Here is a 19,739-nt window from a genome sequence, read left to right as displayed (position 1 = left end):
CATACCCACTCTGTCCCCATGCCGTGGGAATCAAGGAGGCAGAGAGAGCACAGGGGAGGATAGAAACAAGGGGCCCGGTGATGAGGGACAGGGGCAGGCCGAGGGGGATTCCCGTTGTTGACACGGTTACCTGAGCATCTATTTCTGGCCTCCAAACCACCCCAGAACTATCTGGGGCAAAAGGAAGAAAATAGACTGATTAACTTCCTCTGACCACCTTTCTCCAACCTCAACTAAACTCTGAGCATTTGACCAGAGCAGCTCCAGGAAACCAGTTTCATTTCCCTCGGCGTTTCCCAAAAGGAGGGGTGGGCGGGGCTCTTCCAGTTTAAGGGGAGAGAAAGGGCCTCAGCAGACACAGTGAAGGGCGGTGGAGAGGACCGCGCTGTCCTGCTGTCACCGAGAGCTGAAGGTAGCGACACGGCCAGTGGTGGGGGGACAGAGAGACAGGACCCACAGAAACAGGGACTGAGAAACGAGTGGGGGAGATGAGGAAGAGGGAAAATGGGCGCAATGGCTCACGCCCGGAACCCCAGCACTTTGGGAGGCCGAGGTGGGTGGATCACCTGAGATCAGGAGTTCGAGACCAGCCTGGCCAACGTGGCAAAACCCCATCTCTACTAAAAATACAAAAATTAGCCAGGTGTGGTTATGGGTGTCTGTAATCCCAGCTACTTGGGAGGCTGAAGTGGGAGGATTGCTTGAACCTGGGAGGCAGAGGTTGCAGTGAGCCAAGATCGTACCACTGTACTCCAACCTGGATGACAGAGAAAGACTGTTAAAAAAAAAAAAAAAGAAAGAAAAGAAAAAAGAAAGAGGGAAAAGAAGAGAAAGAGACAGGAACCCGAGAGAGCTGTGGCAGAGGTAGAGACCGGTGAGGAGGGAGGCATGGACGGTCCAGGGGACTCTGAAAGAATGGGGTTGGGGGACACAGGTCCAGAGAAGAGGGCAGTGATTGGGGGAGGGCTGGCTCCAGTAGCTAGGCAGCCCATGGGAGACAGAGTCAGGCTCCAGCAGTCACAGGCCTCAGCCACAATAGCCCTCCCTTCTCCTCCACCCCAGACGCCATCTCCCACCGAGAGTCATGGCCCCGTTGGGTGAGTAAGCAGGGGAGGGGGCTCTGGGACAAGTGAGTAGAACCCCTCTCCCCCAACCTGCCACGTACCCGTTGACCCTGTCCTCCTCCTCCCAGCCCTGCGCCTCCTCGTCCTCGTCCCCATCCTCCTCAGCCTGGCGGCCTCTCGGGACTGGAAGGCTGAACGCAGCCAGGACCCCTTCGAGAAATGCATGCAGGATCCTGACTATGAGCAGCTGCTCGAGGTGGTGACCTGGGGGCTCAATCGGACCCTGAAGCCCCAGAGGGTGATTGTGGTCGGCGCTGGTGTGGCCGGGCTGGTGGCTGCCAAGATGCTCAGTGATGCCGGACATAAGGTGGGAAGCACTGCTTGCAGTCTACCTGGAGTCCCTCCTGCTGTAGGCTGGAGTCCCTGGGCAGAGGGACCTGGCCCCGTTCCTGCTTGAGAGGGTGGGGGTGGGGATGTGGAGGGAGAGGCTACCTTTCCCCGTGGTCTGAGGGTGAGGCCCAAGCCCCCTGCTGTCACGTGTCTGCACTGAGAGGCCCTAGACTTTCCTGTCCCACGTTTTTCATCCCAGAGGGAAGCCTCACTGGCTCAAAGCTCCTGTCCTGGGCTGGGGCGCCTGTTGGTGGAGAGGAAACTCCACTAAGGGGATGTGTGCCCTGAGGTCTAACCACGGACCTACCCACTGAAATCCAAGAATGAGAATGGGCCATCCCAGGGGCTTCTGTGCATATGGGTTATCTCCCAACTCCCCGAGCTGGGAAGTCCCTTTGCAGTCTAGCCGGCGGCCTTCCTGCTGCACTCTAGAACTGCCCACTTGGTTCTGTTCCCCCACCTCCCATACAGAAGGGGACCCTCTCCTAGTCTCCTGTGCCACTGTGGGGACGGAAGAAGGCAGGGGGCTGGCACGGGGTGGGAGGGGGCAGGGAATGGTCAGTGGGTGGAGCTGAAGGGCCCTTCTCGCCCCACCGCCTCCCTCAGGTCACCATCCTGGAGGCAGATAACAGGATCGGGGGCCGCATCTTCACCTACCGGGACCAGAACACGGGCTGGATTGGGGAGCTGGGAGCCATGCGCATGCCCAGCTCTCACAGGTGACCTGGCAACCCACCCACCTGTGTGCCTAGACTCAGCCAGCCCCCCAGCTCCATGCCCACACCACAGCAGGCATCCTTCGCCTAATCCCCATCTCAGTCTTGCCTCCAGCGCCAGCACTGGGCCTCTGGCAATGCTCGGGCCACCTAGTCCAACCAGACCCCCAGCTAGCCCTGCCTGGTGCAAAAGCCAGCTCCTCGGCCGGGCGCGGTGGCTCAAGCCTGTAATCCCAGCACTTTGGGAGGCCTGAGGCGGGCGGATCACAAGGTCAGGAGATCGAGACCACAGTGAAACCCCGTCTCTACTAAAAAAATACAAAAAATTAGCCGAGCGCGGTGGCGGGCGCCTGTAGTCCTAGCTACTCAGGAGGCTGAGGCAGGAGATTGGCGTGAACCCAGGAGGCGGAGCTTGCAGTGAGCCGAGATCGCGCCACTGCACTCCAGCCTGGGCAACAGCGTGAGACTCCGTCTCAAAAAAAAAAAAAAAAAAAAAAAAAAGCCAGCTCCTCTGTTGGCCCCTCCAGGCCTGCAGCTCCACCGGCCCCACACCCTCAGGCACTCCAGCCCCAGGCTCCTTCTTCATCTCAAACCCCCATCCAACCCAAACTCTGTCCCCCTTCCCGATTCTAAGCTGGGCTCTATTCCCATTCCTAACTCAATCCTAATCCTGGTCCCCATTTCATTCCCATCCCTCAGCATTGATCACCCTAAATCTAGCCCAACCCCTCAGCCTCATGCTGGTCCCCAGCTACTCTCCCCTCCCACCTCCCTTCTCCAAGTCCCACTAGGGACTGGGCTACCTCCACCGGAGCCCAGCCCTCACTCACCTACTCCCTCAATCAGGATCCTCCATAAGCTCTGCCAGGGCCTGGGGCTCAACCTGACCAAGTTCACCCAGTACGACAAGAACACATGGACGGAGGTGCACGAAGTGAAGCTGCGCAACTATGTGGTGGAGAAGGTACCCGAGAAGCTGGGCTACGCCCTACGCCCCGAGGAAAAGGGCCAGTCGCCCGAAGACATTTACCAGATGGCTCTCAACCAGGTGGGCACCACCTGTACCCTCCTCCCGCCCTGACTTCTCTGTCCTCCTCCTAAGCTCGCCCCGGCGCGCTCCCTGGCCTGGCTTTTCTTCTCTCTGTCATCCCTTGGGTCCCCCGCCACGGGGTGGGGCACCTGTTGATGGAGATGGAAATTCTACCAGGGGATGTGTGCCCTGAGGTCTAACCACTGACCTACTCACTGCAATCTGAGAGTGAGAATGGGCCATCCCAGGGGCTTCTACGCATATGGGCCACCTCCCAACTCCCCCCCCCTTTTTTTTTTTTGAGACGGAGTCTTACTGTGTCGCCCAGGCTGGAGTGCAGTGGCGCCATTTCAGCTCACTGCAACCTCTGTCTCCCAGGTTCAAGCAATTCTCTGCTTCAGCCTCCCGAGTAGCTGGGATTACAGGCGCCCGCCACCACGCCCAGCTAATTTTTGTATTTTTAATAGAGACGGGGTTTCACCATCTTGGCCAGGCTGATCTTGAACTCCTGACCTCGTGATCCACCTGCCTCGGCCTCCCAAAGTGCTGGGATTACAGGCGTGAACCACTGCCCCTGGTCCCAACTCTGTTCTTTAGCTTCCCCATAAACATTGCTGACCCCAAAGCTGCATCAGCTTTTGGCCTCTTCCCCTTTCACCCACACACTGTCCTGGACAACCTCTCCAGTCTCCACCTCTGGCTTAAACATAGATCCACGGGCTGATGGAGACATCTGCCTCTCGAGACCCTGGCCTGTGTCCCTCCCCAGGACCCTCTAGCTCCACTGGGCTCAGAACCTTCCCCTAAACCCGTTCCTCCTCCCGGTGCCCCCATCTCACGATGGCCCCACCATCCCGCAGTCACGGGCAGACCCCCAGGAGCCATCTTCCTCCTGACCTCCTCCTCGCCCACCTCCCCCACCATCAGTGCCCACCCCTGCCCCCTGATGCTTGTGCCCTGCTCCCCTCTGCCCACCCCAGCTCAGGCCTCCTCCTCTGCCCTGGACCCTCCCCCAGCCTCTTCTCCAGCTGCCCAGGCCCCAGTCTCCCCAACCTGGCACCAGAAGTGTCTTCCCACACACCCAGAGCGATGCCGCTCACAGCCCCTGGTGGCTCCCCGCTGCCTCCAGGACAAAGTCTGATCTTTTCGGGCTCAGCTTTGAGCCCTGACTAGCCTTCCCTTCTGCACCCCTCTAGCCTCATGCTCTTTTCTCCTCTAAGGAATTTTTGTCCTCATGGTGGTCCACATGCCCCCAGCTCTGTGTTTCTCACACTCACTATACCTGTGCATCGCCCTCCCTTGCCCAGAATGCCTTTCCCTTCCCCACACAGGAACTCCTGCTCAGCCCTCAAGAACCAGCTCCATTGTCCCCTCCTCCAGGAAGCCTTCCCTGATACCTTTAGGGAGGGGCTTCCCACACCCAATATCCCCTCCCCACCCAGGTCAGAGCCCACTTGCCCATCTGCCCTTCTAGACCAGGTCATTTCTATGCCTTGACACTGACTGGTTTGCGAGCCTGGGAGATGCGAGATGCGTGAGTGAGTGAAGGGGCACCGCTTTCTCTCTGAGGTCCTGGCCAGAAGGGGGAAGCCAGGTAGACCAAGAATAGGCCTGAAATTAGACAGGGGCAGGAAGGCTTCTCGGAGGGGGTGAGACTTGAACAAAGAGCTGAAGGACAGGCACTTGTGTGCCACACAAAGACAGGCAGGGAAAAAATAGGTGCCAGACGTGCAGGTGGGAGAGCCCTGAGAGCGGGTGGGCTGGGCACTGGACACTGCTCACAGAACTGGAGCTGCCATGAAAGACATGGACTGAGGCCAGACGCGGTGGCTCACACCTGGAATCCCAGCACTTTGGGAGGCCGAGGTGGGCAGATCACTTGAGGTCAGGAGTTCGAGACCAACCTGGCCAATATGGTGAAACCCCGTCTCTACTAAAAATGCAAAAATTAACCAGGTGTGGTGGTGGGCTCCTGTAATCCCAGCTACTTGGGAGGCTGAGGTGGGAGAATCTCTTGAACCTGGGAGGCAGAGCTTGCAGTGAGCCAAGATGGCGCCCCTGCACTCCAACCTAGGCAACAGAGTGACACTCCGTCTCAAAAAAAGAAAAAAAAAGACATTGAGGGGCTAGCAGGGGCCTTGAACATGAGGCTGAGGGGCAAGGACCCTGTGGCCCCAGGCACTGGGGAGCCACAGGAGGGCTGTGGGCAGGGGACAGACGGTAGGTAAACTTCTCAGCCATCATGCCCTGTCAGCGCTGACCAGTGACCCAGGGGACCAGCTTCTGTCCGTGGCCACAGTGATTCAGGCAACAAATAATCACTGAGCCCCGGGAGGACACAGCACGCCTGGGATCCTCTCCCAGCCTCCTCTCCAGCTGCCCACATCCCTGCCTCCATGGAGCTCACAGGCTGGCTGGCTCAGAAACAGGCAAAATAACACCCAACCGGGAGGAGCCGTGACCAGCCTGGCCTGCTGAATGTGGGGGGTGAGGCGGCGTGAACAGTTCAGGAAGATCGGAGGAGTGGTGGCATCTGAGTTGCCATGGAGGGCAAGGCGGCGGGCACGGTGTGGGCAGAAGCCCAGGGGCTTGAGAGTGGTGAATGGCCAGCCATGGGCAGAACCACCAGGAGAAGCTGGGTGTGGGCTCCAGGCCCAGCCTCCACCCTGGCTGCCCAGGCAGCTCAGCACCATGTCCGCTTCTTCCACAACAGGCCCTCAAAGATCTCAAGGCACTGGGCTGCAGAAAGGCGATGAAAAAATTTGAAAGGCACACGCTCTTGGTAAATGGGGCCCTTGGTTCTGCTGAGAGGCAGGGCAGAGAGTGTGACCATGAGGCCTTCCCCAGAGAGTCAGAATGCGGGTACCTGGGACCCTAGTCCTGCCACCACCTTCCTGGGCCTGACCCGGGGGCTGGACACGCCCCCTCTCTGGACCTCAGTTTCCCTCATCTGTCAGAGAGCAGGGACCGGATCCTACGGTCCAAGGACATGTCATGGGACCAACAGGCCGGGCTGCAGAGGGGCTCTCTCGGGGGTGCAGCCTGCCTGGGCCCTGACCTCGGCCTGCACCCACCCTGCAGGAATACCTCCTCGGGGAAGGGAACCTGAGCCGGCCGGCTGTGCAGCTTCTGGGAGACGTGATGTCCGAGGATGGCTTTTTCTATCTCAGCTTCGCCGAGGCCCTCAGGGCCCACAGCTGCCTCAGCGACAGACTCCAGTGAGGGGCGGGGCTGGCGGGCAGGGGCGGGGCGGGCGGGGGCCAATCAAGACAAGTAGCAGGGAGTGGGAGGAGCCTCTGGGTCTGGGGGCGGAGCTGTTGTGAAGGGCGTGGCCTACTTGAGGGCAGTGGGGCTAATGGTTCCCGGATAAAGGACACGGTCTAGCGGAGAAGAAGTGGTGGGATCCCTGGTCACACAATCCACTACTCCTGCGACCTCCGGGATGTCAGGGACGGGCAGGGTCGGGAGAGGTGGATGACTGGGGAGCGGGCCGGTGCCCACAGGGGCCAGCTGCCGGGGTGGGTGGGGCCAGGCGGAGAGGCAGGGCAGCAGAGCCCAGGTCACCCCCCCCAACCCCGCCCTGCCTGCAGGTACAGCCGCATCGTGGGTGGCTGGGACCTGCTGCCGCGTGCACTGCTGAGCTCGCTGTCCGGGCTCGTGCTGTTGAACGCGCCCGTCGTGGCGATGACCCAGGGGCCGCACGATGTGCACGTGCAGATCGATACCTCACCCCCGGCGCGGAATCTGAAGGTGCTGAAGGCCGACCTGGTGCTGCTGACGGCGAGCGGACCGGCGGTGAAGCGCATCACCTTCTCGCCGCCGCTGCCCCGCCACATGCAGGAGGCGCTGCGGAGGCTGCACTACGTGCCGGCCACCAAAGTGTTTCTAAGCTTCCGCAGGCCCTTCTGGCGCGAGGAGCACATTGAAGGCGGCCACTCGAACACCGACCGCCCGTCGCGCATGATTTTCTACCCGCCGCCGCGCGAGGGCGCGCTGCTGCTGGCTTCGTACACGTGGTCGGACGCGGCGGCCGCGTTCGCCGGCTTGAGCCGGGAAGAAGCGCTGCGCTTGGCGCTCGACGACGTGGCGGCATTGCACGGGCCTCTCGTGCGCCAGCTCTGGGACGGCACCGGCGTCGTCAAGCGTTGGGCGGAGGACCCGCACAGCCAGGGTGGCTTCGTGGTACAGCCGCCGGCGCTCTGGCAAACCGAAAAGGATTACTGGAGGGTCCCTTATGGCCGCATCTACTTTGCCGGCGAGCACACCGCCTACCCGCACGGCTGGGTGGAGACGGCGGTAAAGTCGGCGCTGCGCGCCGCCATCAAGATCAACAGCCGGAAGGGGCCTGCATCCGACACGGCCAGCCCCACGGGGCACGCGTCCGACACAGAGGGGCAGGGGCATGTGCATGGGGTGGCTGGCAGCCCCTCGCATGACCTGGCAAAGGAAGAGGGCAGCCACCCTGCAGCCCAAGGCCAGTTATCTCTCCAGCACATGACCCACACGAGGACCTTGTATTAAAGTATTTTCGGAAAAAGCCGTGTGGTCCAGCCTCCCCCGTGGCTCAGTTACTTCCCCAGCTTGCCTGCATCGGAACCACTAGCCCTGCAGTTAGCAGGCGCTATGACTATCCTGGAGTCCCCCAAGAATCTGCCCCTCACTTCTTCCTGGACAGTGGGGCTCCATAGGACGGTGGGAGGGGGCGCATAGAAGGGAACCGGACGGATGCCCTGCACCACCGGGAAATGGCAATCACAACGACCACCTCCGACTGCCACGAGGCTGAAGCACAGATGGGCCCTAATGCAAGTAACAGAAAGCCCGGCTGACAGTGGCTTAACAGGAGGTGATTTTTCTCATAAGCAGCAGCTGGGAGGGCAGGCTCCCCAGAGTGCAACTCTGCAGGCCCTTCCACCTTGGTTATGTCCGGGAAGTGTTCCCACACAGCTACCAGGTCGCAGCCGCAGCCCAGAGCACCCTATCCTCTTCCAAAAACCCCAAATCAGGCCGGGTGCGGTGGTTCACGCCTGTAATACCAGCACTTTGGGAGCCCAAGGCAGGTAGATCACCTGAGGTCGGGAGTTCAAGACCAGCCTGGCCAACATGGTGGAACCCCATCTCTACCAAAAATACAAAAATTAGCCGGGTGTGGTGGCGCACGCCTGTAGTCCCAGCTACTCAGGAGGCTGAGGCAGGATAGTTGCTTGAACCCGGAGGGTAGAGGCTGCAGTGAGCCGAGATCCACCACTGCGCTCCAGCCTGGGCGACAGAGCAAGACTCCATCTCATAAAACAAAACAAAAAAACAAGTCAGGCAACTCAGGGAGCCCTGCCTCCACAAACCCCAATCATTCACCCTAGGCTCTGCCCAGCCACCATCCCCTCCCCACCCAGGTCAGAGCCCACTTGGCAGCCTTCCTCCCACCAAGAAGCAGCCAATTGCACATGAGAAGTGTCAGTTTAATGAAGCCAGCTTATCAATAGGGCGGCGGAGTGCACCCGGCCCCTCGCAGGTGTCCCTGGCTCGGTCTAAAGTGCCTGTGCAGAACAAGGCTGCCGGGCGGGGTTAGGAGTCTGCGCCGTCGTCCTCCTCTTCTGGCAGGATCTCCAGGCTGCTGTCGGGCTGCTGAGCTGTGTCCGTGGGGGGCGGCGGGGTGGGCGGGGCCCGGGTGGGCGACAGCGGCAGCGGGGAGGCGGTGGGCGAGGGGCTGTGGGGCTCTGTGGGCGGCGCCAGCCCCAGGATCTCCTGCACGTTGTGGGGCAGCTCCTGGAGGCGCGGGGTGAGGGAAGCCAAAAGCGGAAGGTGAAGGTGAGATGGGGGCGGGGTTCGGGCGGGGGCGCTGCGGGGCGGGCGGGGGACTCACGGGGCAGGCGGTTAGCTGGCGGTGCAGGGCCTCTGCGCGCGTCAGCACGTCCTCCACGCTCAGCTTCATAGTCAGCTCGTTGATGTGCTGCGGGAGGGGGTGGGTCAGGCGCCAGTCAGCACTCAGCCACCTCCGCCCGAGCGCCCAGTCTGTGGCTCGTGCTGGGAAACAATGAAGACACACCGGGCTGGCCCTCTGGGGCTCAGAGGCGCGCTGGGCGAGTCATGCTCCTCAGGCCTCTGGGAGCGTTCTGAGCCAGTACTAGGGGAGGGCAGGTCCCCACCCACCTGCCCTGAGGACCTTGCTGGGAGCAGGCCCGGGATGGGGCAGGAGGGAAAGCTACGCGGCCCCACCCCCACTGCGCTCCCAGCTAACCAGGCTTTCAATAATCCCACATTGAACACCTGCTCCCCGGAGGTACTGCGGCCCTGGGCAGCGCCCAGCTCAGGGTGGACAGGGCAGGGACGGGCCGGGAGGGAGCCAGAGCCTCACCTTGAGGATCTCATTGGAGCCGAAGCCGGACAGCATGAGGGTGTCCCGCTCCATGTCCAGGATGGCGCAGGCCACCAACAGGTGCAGATTGGGGCCAGGGAGCCCTGTCCACAGCACCTGGGGGTGCGGAAGGGAGGGAGGGGTGATGACCCAGCCTGGGCCTGAGGTCTCACCAGGGCCTGCCCCTCTCCACCCAACCTCCCAGTCTCTCCTGGGGCAGGCAAGCCCAGCCCTTCAGTTCTAGCCCAAACTGGCTGGCCCACCTCCCACAGCCGAAGGACATCCGGGAAGGGGAATTCCCTCTTGAACCAGATGAGCAGCCACCGGAAACAGAAGCAGAGAGAGCCAGAGTCCTGGGAATCTGGGGGATGACATGGAGCCCACTCAGCCTTGCCCAGCGCTGGGACTGAGAGTTTGAGATGTCATCCTGACTGGAACACCTTCCCCAAGTCTAGACAAGTGACTTATGCCTGGCTTGGGAACCTCTGAGGTGAGACAGAAGCAGCTCTGAAGCGGGCCCTGCCCCTTCTTCCTCCCACTCTCCAGAGGAAGTGTGCTATTTTTTTTTTTTTTTTTTTGAGACGGAGTCTCGCTCTGCCGCCCAGGCTGGAGTGCAGTGACTGGATCTCAGCTCACTGCAAGCTCCGCCTCCCGGGTTCACGCCATTCTCCTGCCTCAGCCTCCCGAGTAGCTGGGACTACAGGCGCCCGCCACCTCGCCCGGCTAGTTTTTCATATTTTTCAGTAGAGACGGGGTTTCACCGTGTTAGCCAGGATGGTCTCGATCTCCTGACCTCGCGATCCGCCCGTCTCGGCCTCCCAAAGTGCTGGGATTACAGGCTTGAGCCACCGCGCCCGACCACTGGAAGTGTGCTATTATACTTCCACATCTGCCATGGACGTGGAAGGGAGGCAGGACGCCCAGCACGGCCGAGGAAACAGACCTCAGTGCCCGCTGCTGGTGAGGCCTAAGGAAACTGGCAGTCCTAGATATGATGTTAGCAAAAATTTAAGCTGAGGGCCAGGTGCGATGGCGCACTCCTATAACCCCAGCACTTTGGGAGGGCAAGGCGGGTGGATTACCTGAGGTCAGGAGTTCGAGACCAGCCAGGCCAACATGGTGAAACCCCGTCTCTACTAAAAATACAGCCTGGCCAACATGGTGAAACCCTGTCTCTACTAAAAATACAAAAATTAGCTGGGCATGGTGCCACACCCCTGTAATTCCAGCTCCTTGGGAGGCTGAGGCAGGGGAATTGCTTGAACTCGGGCAGCAGAGGTTGCCGTGAGCCAAGATCACGCCACTGCACTCCAGCTTGGGCAACAGAGCGAGACTCCATCTCAAAAAGAAAAAAAAAAAAATTAAGCTGGTGTCGAACCTTTTTTTCCCCCAAGTTAACTCAAATGAGAATGAGAGCCTGAGCGTTCTAACTTTTTAGGAAAGTAACAATGGAGGACAAACTTTCCAGAGCTGTGGAAACAAGCACTGTCCTGAACAAAATTCCACTTCTTGGAAGTGAACCTAAAGATACGACCCAGACCATGCACTGTGATGAAAACCTGCAAAGGACCCGAATCTCCGGCAGGTCAAGTTAAATCAATTCTACCACATCTTGCAGGACACAATGCCGTGCGGTCAAGAAAAGTGATGTTTCCGAAGACTTTCAATGACACAGAGGCATCCTCTGTCCTTGTGCCCTAGGAGGTGACGCTTTTCTATGGCTTAGTTTCCTCATCAGTAAGGTGAGGACAGAGTATCTCAGCTCCCTCCCCCAGGGGTCCCAAAGCGTCGAGGAAACGTCCATGAATAAGTTTAACTTATTATCATCACCATCTGCACTCAAGAAAAATAATGATATCAAACAGCAATTTTAACTTGCTTTTTTCTTTTTTTTTTTTTGAGACAGAGTCTCGCTTTGTCGTCCAGGCTGGAGTGCAGTGGTGGGACCTCGGCTCAAGTGACTCTCCTGCCTCAGCCTCCCGAGTAGCTGGGATTACAGGTGCCTACCACCACGCCCGGCTAATTTTTGTATTTTTAGTAGAAACAGGGTTTCACCATGTTGGGCAGGCTGGTCTCGAACTCCTGACCTCAGGTGATCCGCCCACCTCGGCCAAAGCACTGGGATTACAAGCATGAACAACCACGCCCAGTCTTACTTATTTTTCTTCATCTTAACTTCCTGCAGTTTTTACATTGACTAAGTAATAAATAATATATACTATAATAATAATATATATACACATATATTTTTTTTTCTTTTTTTTTGAGTTGGGGTTTTGCTCTTGTTGCCTAGGCTGAAGTGCAATGGTGTGATCTTGGCTCACTGCAACCTCCACCTCCCAGGTTCAAGCGATTCTCCTGCCTCAGCCTCCTGAGTAGCTGGAATCAGAGGCGTGTGCCACCAGGCCTGGCTAATTTTGTATTTTTAGTAGAGACAGGGTTTCTCCATGTTGGTCAGGCTGGTGTCGAACTCCTGACCTCAAGTGATCCACCTGCCTCTGCCTCCCAAAGTGCTGGGATTACAGGCGTGAGCCACTGTGCCTGCCCGAAAAATAAAAATGTTAAAGCCGGGATGCAGCACCCCCAGCCCCATGGCCCAGAGAACCAGTTTCTGATTCCTGGTTGAAGGTGAGCCACAGCTAGGTGGAGATAAGAAGTGGCAGGAACGCCTAGGTCCTTATTTCTGAAAAATACCCTGCAAGTTAAGCCTAAGGCAAAGCCCAAACAGGATCTAGGTGAGCACGAGGATGGGGTGAGTCAGTGTCCCTGTGTGTCGCATTTGGTGATGTTTTGCTTCAAACCGCAATTCTGCCTCTACGTTCTAGGTTGCGTGGGGATGTTTCTCTTGTTTGGATCAGGACCCAATGTCCAGGACGCCACCTGTGGCTGCTACCAGAGAATCTGGTAAGGTCTACAGCCCCACTGTCTCCTGCCCACCCGCCCGAGAGACATACCCAGGAAGTCGCAGAGCTGGGGGTCCAGCACCCTCAGGAGCAGCAGCAGTCGCCCGAGTTGCCGCTTCATAGTCTCCTGGCTCTCTTCAAAGTTCCCTTGCTGTGGGACGGAAGGAGGGGGGAAGAGCAGGCCCCGTGAGGTGCCAGGACCTCTGATTGCTCGACAGGCCTGTGTCCCACCCCTGACCCGAGCCTCACCACGAGTTCCATGAAGCCACAGAAACACCAGAAAGCATCCACCTCATTCTGAATGACGTAGAGGATCGGGGAGAGAAGGTCACTCATGCCCTGGACGTAGCCTGGGGGGACACAAAGTCAGGCTGCAGCCAAGCCCACAGCGCTCCCCTGGACAGCCCAGGCCCCGCCCGGCCCCAGGCCTGGCACCCACCGAGGTCGAAGTGGTACATGCAGTAGGTGAGAAGGATGTCGTTCAGCAGCCCCAGCCCCGGGTTCTCGGGACCCTCATAGAACTTGTTGGTCCTGTCAGTGCGGCTCACGTCTCTCTCTGTGGGGAGCGGGTGCAGGGAGCAAAGTTGAGAAGGGTAGGGGGGCCCATCCCTGCAGGCCACCAGTGCCAGCCCCCACTGCTTCTCCTGCCAGCAGCCCCCAGCCTCAGGGTTCGCTCTCGGGCAGAAGCGGAGCTGGTTCTAGAAACCATCGCTGATGCTCCTGCTGCGAGGTGCGGGCCTCCTGCTCACCAGCTCGCTGTATCCTCCCACAGCAGGGGAAACTGAGGCACAGGGAGGCAAAATCACTTGCCAAGATCTCGAGGCACCGACAGAACTGAGACTGGGCCCCAAGGCAGCCAGGCTCCCCTTCTTTCCCGTCCTGTCCCTGGCCTTGCTCCCACAAGGCCATTCCCCAATGGCCCATGCCGCTTCCCCCTACATGCCCTCTTGGTCTTGGGGAGGCAGGGGGCTCCCTCTATCTGCCCCTCGCACCCGTGCCTGAGGCCCTCCTGTGGTTCCCTGCTCCCATCCACCCTGAGCGCCACCCCTGACACCGACCGATGAGGCTGCGGTATCCGTGCAGGAGTGAGTTTCTCCGCTCCTGCTCAGGGCTCACAGATTTCCACTGCAGCTTCATGCGGAAATACTCATCCCTGAGTGGCAGAGGGAAACAAGATGTGAGGCCACCACTCTCTGCGGCACCCAGAGACCTCCCAGCCTGGCGCCACCTCCCAAGTCAGCCCTGCAGAGCCCCTCCCTGACCACACAGACCCAAGCAAGTCACTTTGTCATTTTTGCCACCATCCCTTATGCTTCACCTTCCTGGTATCTCTCACTACATAGCCTTGTGGGTTTTTGGTGAAAATTTGTCACCCCCCACTGGACAGAACACCAGGGACAGGGAACCGTCCAGCACTGCTGCATCCTCAGTGCCTGGCAGGTACATAACCTACACCAGGAAGGAGGAGAGATGGGCCCTCCTAGATTATGAAACATGCTGCAAAACTGTGATTATTAAAACAGTATGGCACAGGAATGAAAACTGCAATGGAGACAGGAGACAGACCACACAGGGGCGAGGATGGGTCTGGCTTGATCACTGACGTATTCCACAGGCGCAGGATGGTGCCCAGATACAGCAGGCTCACAACCAGTGTCCACAGAACTTGCCCACTGGTGCCCTAAGAGGCACCAGGTGTCACAACCTGGCAGGGCCTCCTGAGGACTCACGTTTTCTTGCGAACGTGGGCCTTGTGCTCCTCAGCTGTGCCTTCCCAGCTGAGGTACCCCAGGAGGAACTTCCACGCCTCACGCCGCAGGCCGGGGCTCAGACCCTGGGGGTGCAGGAGGGCAGGCAGCTCAGTGGGGCCTTGTTCTGGCCCTGCCCCATCCTCCTACCTGCCCTTGCACTTACCCCTGAGAAGATCCGATTCTTCAGCTCGGGTACCTGCTGCAGGCGGCCCTCAGGGCCCACGTGGCGCGCCCACTCCTCCTCTGTAACTGGAGGGCCCCGCTCCACAGTTGGCCGAGGCCCCAGCTCCACCTGCAGGTGAAGGGCAAGTGAGCCCGGGGCTCGGCAGGGCAGTGGGGGGACCCAACCCAGCCTCAGTCCATAAGCTCAGGGCGCTTCTTAGCTTGACGAATAACTAACATTCAGGGGCGGGCAGCAGCCTCTTCTGGGGCTCAGCAGCCAAGTCACCCCGCAGTTAGGAGGGGTCCCCCAATAGGAGCGAGCGGGTGCTCACAGTGCCTGGCAGAGAGCCATGAGCGCTTTCCTCATGCACCCCCTGAGAGGGTCCCATTACCGTCCCCATTTTACCAAGGAGAAAATTGAGGCCCAGGGAAATGAAATCATGCGCCCAAGGAGACATGGCCAGAAATAACAGGGAGGGTCCACTCACTACTCACACAGGAAATGACCTCGAACCCAGGCTCGGGCTCATCGTCAGGTGGCGGGGGAAGGTCGGAGGTGGCTCCCTCGGGCTGTGGCTGCAGGGCACCCCGGAAGAAGTTGGTCACTCGGGAGAAGCTGCTGAAGGTGGTGGAGTAGGGATCCTGGAGGAAACGCTGGGGACGAGGCCAAAGAAGTTCACGGCCCGCCCCTTCTCGTCCCTCCCTGCCCACACCCGCCAGGCCTGGTGCCCGGGACACTCACAGATACCACATTGGAGCTGTCCTGGTCAAAGAGCTGCAGGTGGTGGAAGGAGTTGGAGAGGGCAGAGGAGTCGTGGGGGAAGACAAGGTAGAGGCGGGAGTCCTGCGGGGAGCTGGGAGGCGGGAGGTGACGCACATGTGATGCACAGGTAGGGGCCCAGTGTCCCAGGCTGTCTGTGCTCGGCCGACATCCGTTCCAGCTGCAGTGTCCCAACCACCCCTGGGGAATCCCTGATTTCGGGGGATGCTGTTACAGGAGGACCAGAGCTGGAGCCCAGGGGTGGGCATGTGACTTGGGGCTGGCCAATGAGGGCCTTTCACCTTCTGGTCCACTGTAACTGACTCAGGGACGAGCCAATGAGAGGCAGCTCTGGGATCTTGTTGGAATGGGGGGAAGAGGTGCTTTCCATCCAGCGGGGTTGTTAAGCCAGGGATACTGGGGGCTCAGAGAATGACAAACTCAGGGGGAAAAAGGATTACTGTTTCCAACATTTTGGGACCTGGGTCCTGCCTGAAATCAATACTCCCTTTTCATTTTTTGGTTATATGTGCTGGTCAACTCTCTGCCTTCCTTTAAATCAGTGTGAGTTGTGTTTCTTTCACAGCCCCGAGGGGTCACGCTGCAGCCATGGAGGAACTGGGCCCGGTTTAAGGCCCAGCACTGGGAGAGAGCTCACCTGGCCAACAGCAGGTAGCGGCTGAGGACGCGGAGCAGGGCGCGGGTGCCCCCGCGGTGGAAGTGCAGTGCTGGCAGGGAGCCTCCAGCCTGGGTCACCAGAACCAGGTAGGCCCAGCTGAGGCCGGGCTTGGAGCGGCGGATGGACTTGAGCTCCCCCAGACTCACTGAGAAGGCCCAGGAGCCCTGGGGGCAGCTGGGCTCTGCACCTGGGGAGATGGCGCTGTGTTGGGGGAGGTATGAGAGGCCAGAGCCGGCCTCATCAACCTCAACCCAGGATGTTCCTTTGGCACAGGCATCTCCTGACGGCCCTGCCACAAGCCATTCCTCTGCGCCTGGCCTCACATTACTTGGAAGCACAAATGAGTAAGATGGGAGGGCAGCCCAGTGGACATGTGCCTTTCCAGAACCTTCCTAGGCACCCCTCAACCTGCAGGGTAAGGGCCCTATTCCTCAACCTGGCACTTGAGGCCCCTCAGGTCTGTCGCCCCTGCCTATCTTACCTCCAACCCTTCTTCACTCAAAATCCCACACTTGAGCTACAATGAAAGGCCAGAGGCTCCCTAAACACACCAGGGCCACCTGCCTCTGGCTTGCACGGGCTGCTCTCTCTGCCAGAAGAGACAACTCCCAAGAGTCCCTCAGTGCCAAGTTCCAGCATCACCTCTTCCTGGAAGGGCTCTCCATTCCCCAGAGGGTCAGGTGCCTTCTCTGGATGTCCCCTGCACCCTGTGTGACCCCAGGATGGTGCAAATCACCCTGACTGGCTGCATCTACCACCCTACCAGCCTCGAACCTCAGGGGCAGGCCTGGTGTGGGGGCACCCGCAGCCAATCCAGGAGCCCAGCAGGATGAGCAAGGCTGCGACCTCAGAGACACTGGCCATGCTGACCTGGGCTGGGACAGTCCTGTATTCCCCTTCACTTCCTTGCTCCTGGGACTGGAAGGTGGTGACTGGTGGCCTTCTTTTTTTTTTTTTTTTTTTTTTTTGAGGCGGAGTCTCGCTCTGTCTCCCAGGCCGGAGTGCAGTGGCCGGATCTTGGCTCACTGCAAGCTCCGCCTCCCGGATTTACGCCATACTCCTGCCTCAGCCTCCCGAGTAGCTGGGACTACAGGCGCCCGCCACCTTGCCCGGCTAGTTTTTTGTATTTTTTTAGTATAGACGGGGTTTCACTGTGTTAGCCAGGATGGTCTCGATCTCCTGACCTCGTGATCCGCCCATCTCGGCCTCCCAAAGTGCTGGGATTACAGGCTTGAGCCACCGCGCCCGGCCTGGTGGCCTTCTTGATTGTGAGCAGCAAAGCCTCTGGAGCCATGACCACTGAGGGCAAGATGTGTCCTACCTGGCCCACACGTGCTTCCCAAGGGCCGCACCTCAGCCTACCTCTCATGGGCTCTGAGTGGCGGGGCTGTGGCCGCACAGTGCTGATGACGGCCCAGTCAGGTTCATAGCCGGGGTCAAAGGTTGGCTCCTCCTCAGAAGCGCAGGAGTCACCCCCACTGGAGTCCTTAGGGGAGGAAAAGAGCAGACAGTAAAGGGCTAGGGATGCAGATCTGAGCCTTGAGGCTACCCTGGAAGATAGTCCCATCGAATAAACAGGGAAACTGAGGCACAAAGAAGCTACAGCAGGCCGGGTGCAGTGGCGTAATCCCAGCACTTTGGGAGGCTGAGGCGGGCAGATCACCTGAGGTGGGAGTTCGATACCAGCCTGGCTGACATGGTGAAACCCCGTTTCTACTAAAAAAAAAAAAAAAAAATACAAAAAAATTAGCTGGGCGTGGTGGCGCATGCCTGTAATCCCAGCTACTCAGGAGGCTGAGGAAGGAAAATTGCTAGAATCCGAGAGGCGGAGGTTGTAGTGAGCTGAGATTGCGCTGTTGCACTCCAGCCTGGGCAACAAGGGAGGAGCTCCGTCTCATTAAAAAAAAATTAACAAAAAAAAAAAAAAGAAAAGAAAAAGAAGGTACAGCACTTGCTTAGGGTCACCCAACGCAACCAGAGAGAGAGCCAGGACTTGGCCCCATGCCTCCCAGTGCGTGGGAAGGGCCATGCTACACATACACAGCAGGTGGCTCTGTAGCCAGACTGCGGAGTGCTTAAAGACAAGGTTGGTACTCGCTAGGTAAATACAAAACAAAACCACAATAAGATACCACTTTGCACTCTTTGAGACAGTGAGATTGTCTTAAAAACAAACAAACAAACAAACAAACAAAAACACTACATTTCCCAGGTTTCTTTGCAGCTGGAATCCAGGACACATAACAAGTTCTACCAACCAGATGCAGGGCAACCTGAAAAGCGGAAATGACGTAATACAACTTCCTTGTGCCTTGGCTGTGTTTCTCAAAAAGTGAGAAATCTATCAGTTCCTCAAAAAATGAGTAAGGGTGAGGGCTTAGGTGTGTCTGGATCTGACTTATCTCTGGGTCTCAGAGTTGCCCAGGATGGGGTCCAGCCACGGGAAGTCTCAGGAGATATAACGAAGGGAAAGGCAGGAGCAGTGACGAAGTGGGTGAGTAGGCTGTCAGGCCCTGTCCTATGGCACCAGAGGAAATGCCACCTCCCTTCAAGCAAATTGAATCCACATCTTGCACCCTGGCAGGGATCTCCCACGAAGCAAAGGGAGAGAGGAGTCAGCCGTCCCCACGACTGTGTGTCTCATGGTCCCTGCTCTTTTTCCTTGAATGGGCATCCTCTGCCCATTTCACAGAGAGGAGCAAACCAAGGGGCAGAGTACCCAAGCCCAGACAGGGTCACACATGTCCCATGGGTAGCTCTGGGATTGTACACAAGTCCCTCAAATGACTTACAACAGCACGGACCTAGAAGAAAAGTGAGTGGAGAAGGGCAAAGCGGGTGGAGCCTACCTTCTTGGAGAAGAGGATTTGGGTGGAATCTCCAGCCTCCTCTACAGGAGCCCAGTGCAGGAGGACGTCATTGTCCTAGGGGAAGGAGGGAGGCGGGGTTAGAGGCGCTCCCCAAACCACATTCCCAAAACTTTCCGTTGCAAATTTCCAAACTTTCCCAGTTTCTACCCTCGGCCTTTCAAAGTCCCGCCCCTCATTCCAGTTCCCACCCCCAGCCTTCTTCAGGTCCCACTGCTGACCGCCAGACCAAACTCCTACAGTTGCCGCTTGCATCCCAGAGCGCCTGCATCCCGCTCGGAGCGGGTTCGAGCCCTGCTCCCTCCCAACGCACCTTTTCCACGACACGGATAACACCAGCGATGAGGGAGTCTCGGTCCTGATACTTCTTAGCGCTGGTGTGCAGGTACACTCCGCCCTTCTCAAACACCACCTGAGTTGGGGGGAACCAGCAAGGGCTGAGGCCCAAGAGAAGGCGACCAGCGAGGGGACCGGCCTGGGGAGCCAATAGGGACGGGCCCAGGGAGGAGCCATCCCCAGGGGGCGGGGCCGGGAGGGCCATTGCCCAGGGACGAAGGCGGGAAGAATGGTCCAGCCCACGTTCGGATGCTGGCGTGCGTTCCACAGAGGGCAGGGCCCAAGGAGTCGCCTGAGCCGGGGGGCGGGGCCATGAGAGGTTCTTCCCTGGGGCGGTAGACGGGAGGGTGACGGCGCGTTTATAAGAGATCGGAGTTTCTCAAGTGCACTCGCAAGGCCTGAGGGAAGAGCTGATCACCAGACGGGGCGTTTCGCATGCACTGAAGCGAGGGAATGCGTCCTCAGTGCTTACCCTGTAGCCGGCTCCTTCCATAGTCGCCGCCGAAGGCCCCACTGCCCCGCCTCCTCCTTTTCCGAGTCAGCGTGTGGTCACTTCCGGAGAAAACAGTTCCCCTCCGGACCGGACAGTGGTAGCGCCCCGACCAGTTCCAGAGAAAGAGTGGGTGAAACCATTTTTCCAGAAGGGGGATATTCCACTGGAACTTCGAGGGTGGATCGGAGTCACGTGGCGCAGACGCTGAAGGTGGAGCCGGCTACGGAGAGTGC

General features: G+C 58.8%; 2 protein-coding genes across 10 annotated transcripts in view; one reads left to right on the top strand and one right to left on the bottom strand.

Annotated features, from left to right (window-relative positions):
- The window catches only part of LOC105497172 (interleukin 4 induced 1), a 40,199-nt gene extending 32,462 nt beyond the window's left edge, over positions 1–7,737 (top strand). For 7 of the 8 annotated variants that reach the window (XM_071087511.1, XM_071087510.1, XM_071087507.1 and 4 more), the window contains 6 exons: positions 1,193–1,431; positions 2,061–2,173; positions 3,017–3,218; positions 5,914–5,982; positions 6,282–6,418; positions 6,791–7,737. In XM_071087511.1, coding sequence (XP_070943612.1) covers positions 1,193–1,431; positions 2,061–2,173; positions 3,017–3,218; positions 5,914–5,982; positions 6,282–6,418; positions 6,791–7,721 — 1,691 coding nt within the window. In that variant the 3' untranslated portion in view covers positions 7,722–7,737. Of the gene's footprint in view, positions 1–356; positions 413–1,062; positions 1,098–1,192; positions 1,432–2,060; positions 2,174–3,016; positions 3,219–5,913; positions 5,983–6,281; positions 6,419–6,790 lie in introns of those variants that run through there. The other variant, XM_011768033.2, reaches the window with a different exon arrangement.
- Positions 7,738–8,645: 908 nt separating this feature from the next.
- On the bottom strand, positions 8,646–19,647 carry LOC105497177 (TBC1 domain family member 17). 2 transcript variants are annotated; one of them, XM_011768043.2, is made up of 17 exons: positions 19,486–19,647; positions 18,991–19,089; positions 18,660–18,734; positions 17,173–17,296; positions 15,790–15,997; positions 15,114–15,225; positions 14,867–15,025; positions 14,373–14,501; positions 14,189–14,292; positions 13,517–13,611; positions 12,898–13,014; positions 12,708–12,808; positions 12,510–12,609; positions 9,819–9,916; positions 9,556–9,672; positions 9,064–9,150; positions 8,646–8,966 (listed from the first exon to the last, which is right to left on the bottom strand). In XM_011768043.2, the coding sequence occupies exons 1-17, from the start codon at positions 19,504–19,506 to the stop codon at positions 8,766–8,768; spliced, it is 1,947 nt and encodes a 648-aa protein (XP_011766345.1). In that variant the 5' UTR covers positions 19,507–19,647; the 3' UTR covers positions 8,646–8,765. The 2 variants fall into 2 exon arrangements, with proteins under 2 accessions (XP_011766345.1, XP_070943607.1); XM_071087506.1 differs by lacking the exon at positions 8,646–8,966 and having other exon boundaries at positions 9,091–9,224.
- Positions 19,648–19,739: the final 92 nt, after the last annotated feature.

Source organism: Macaca nemestrina, chromosome 20 (genome assembly GCF_043159975.1).
Source record: "Macaca nemestrina isolate mMacNem1 chromosome 20, mMacNem.hap1, whole genome shotgun sequence".
Lineage (NCBI taxonomy): Eukaryota > Metazoa > Chordata > Mammalia > Primates > Cercopithecidae > Macaca > Macaca nemestrina.
Note: the sequence above shows the minus strand (reverse complement) of the source record. Positions and strands in the feature narration are given on the sequence as shown.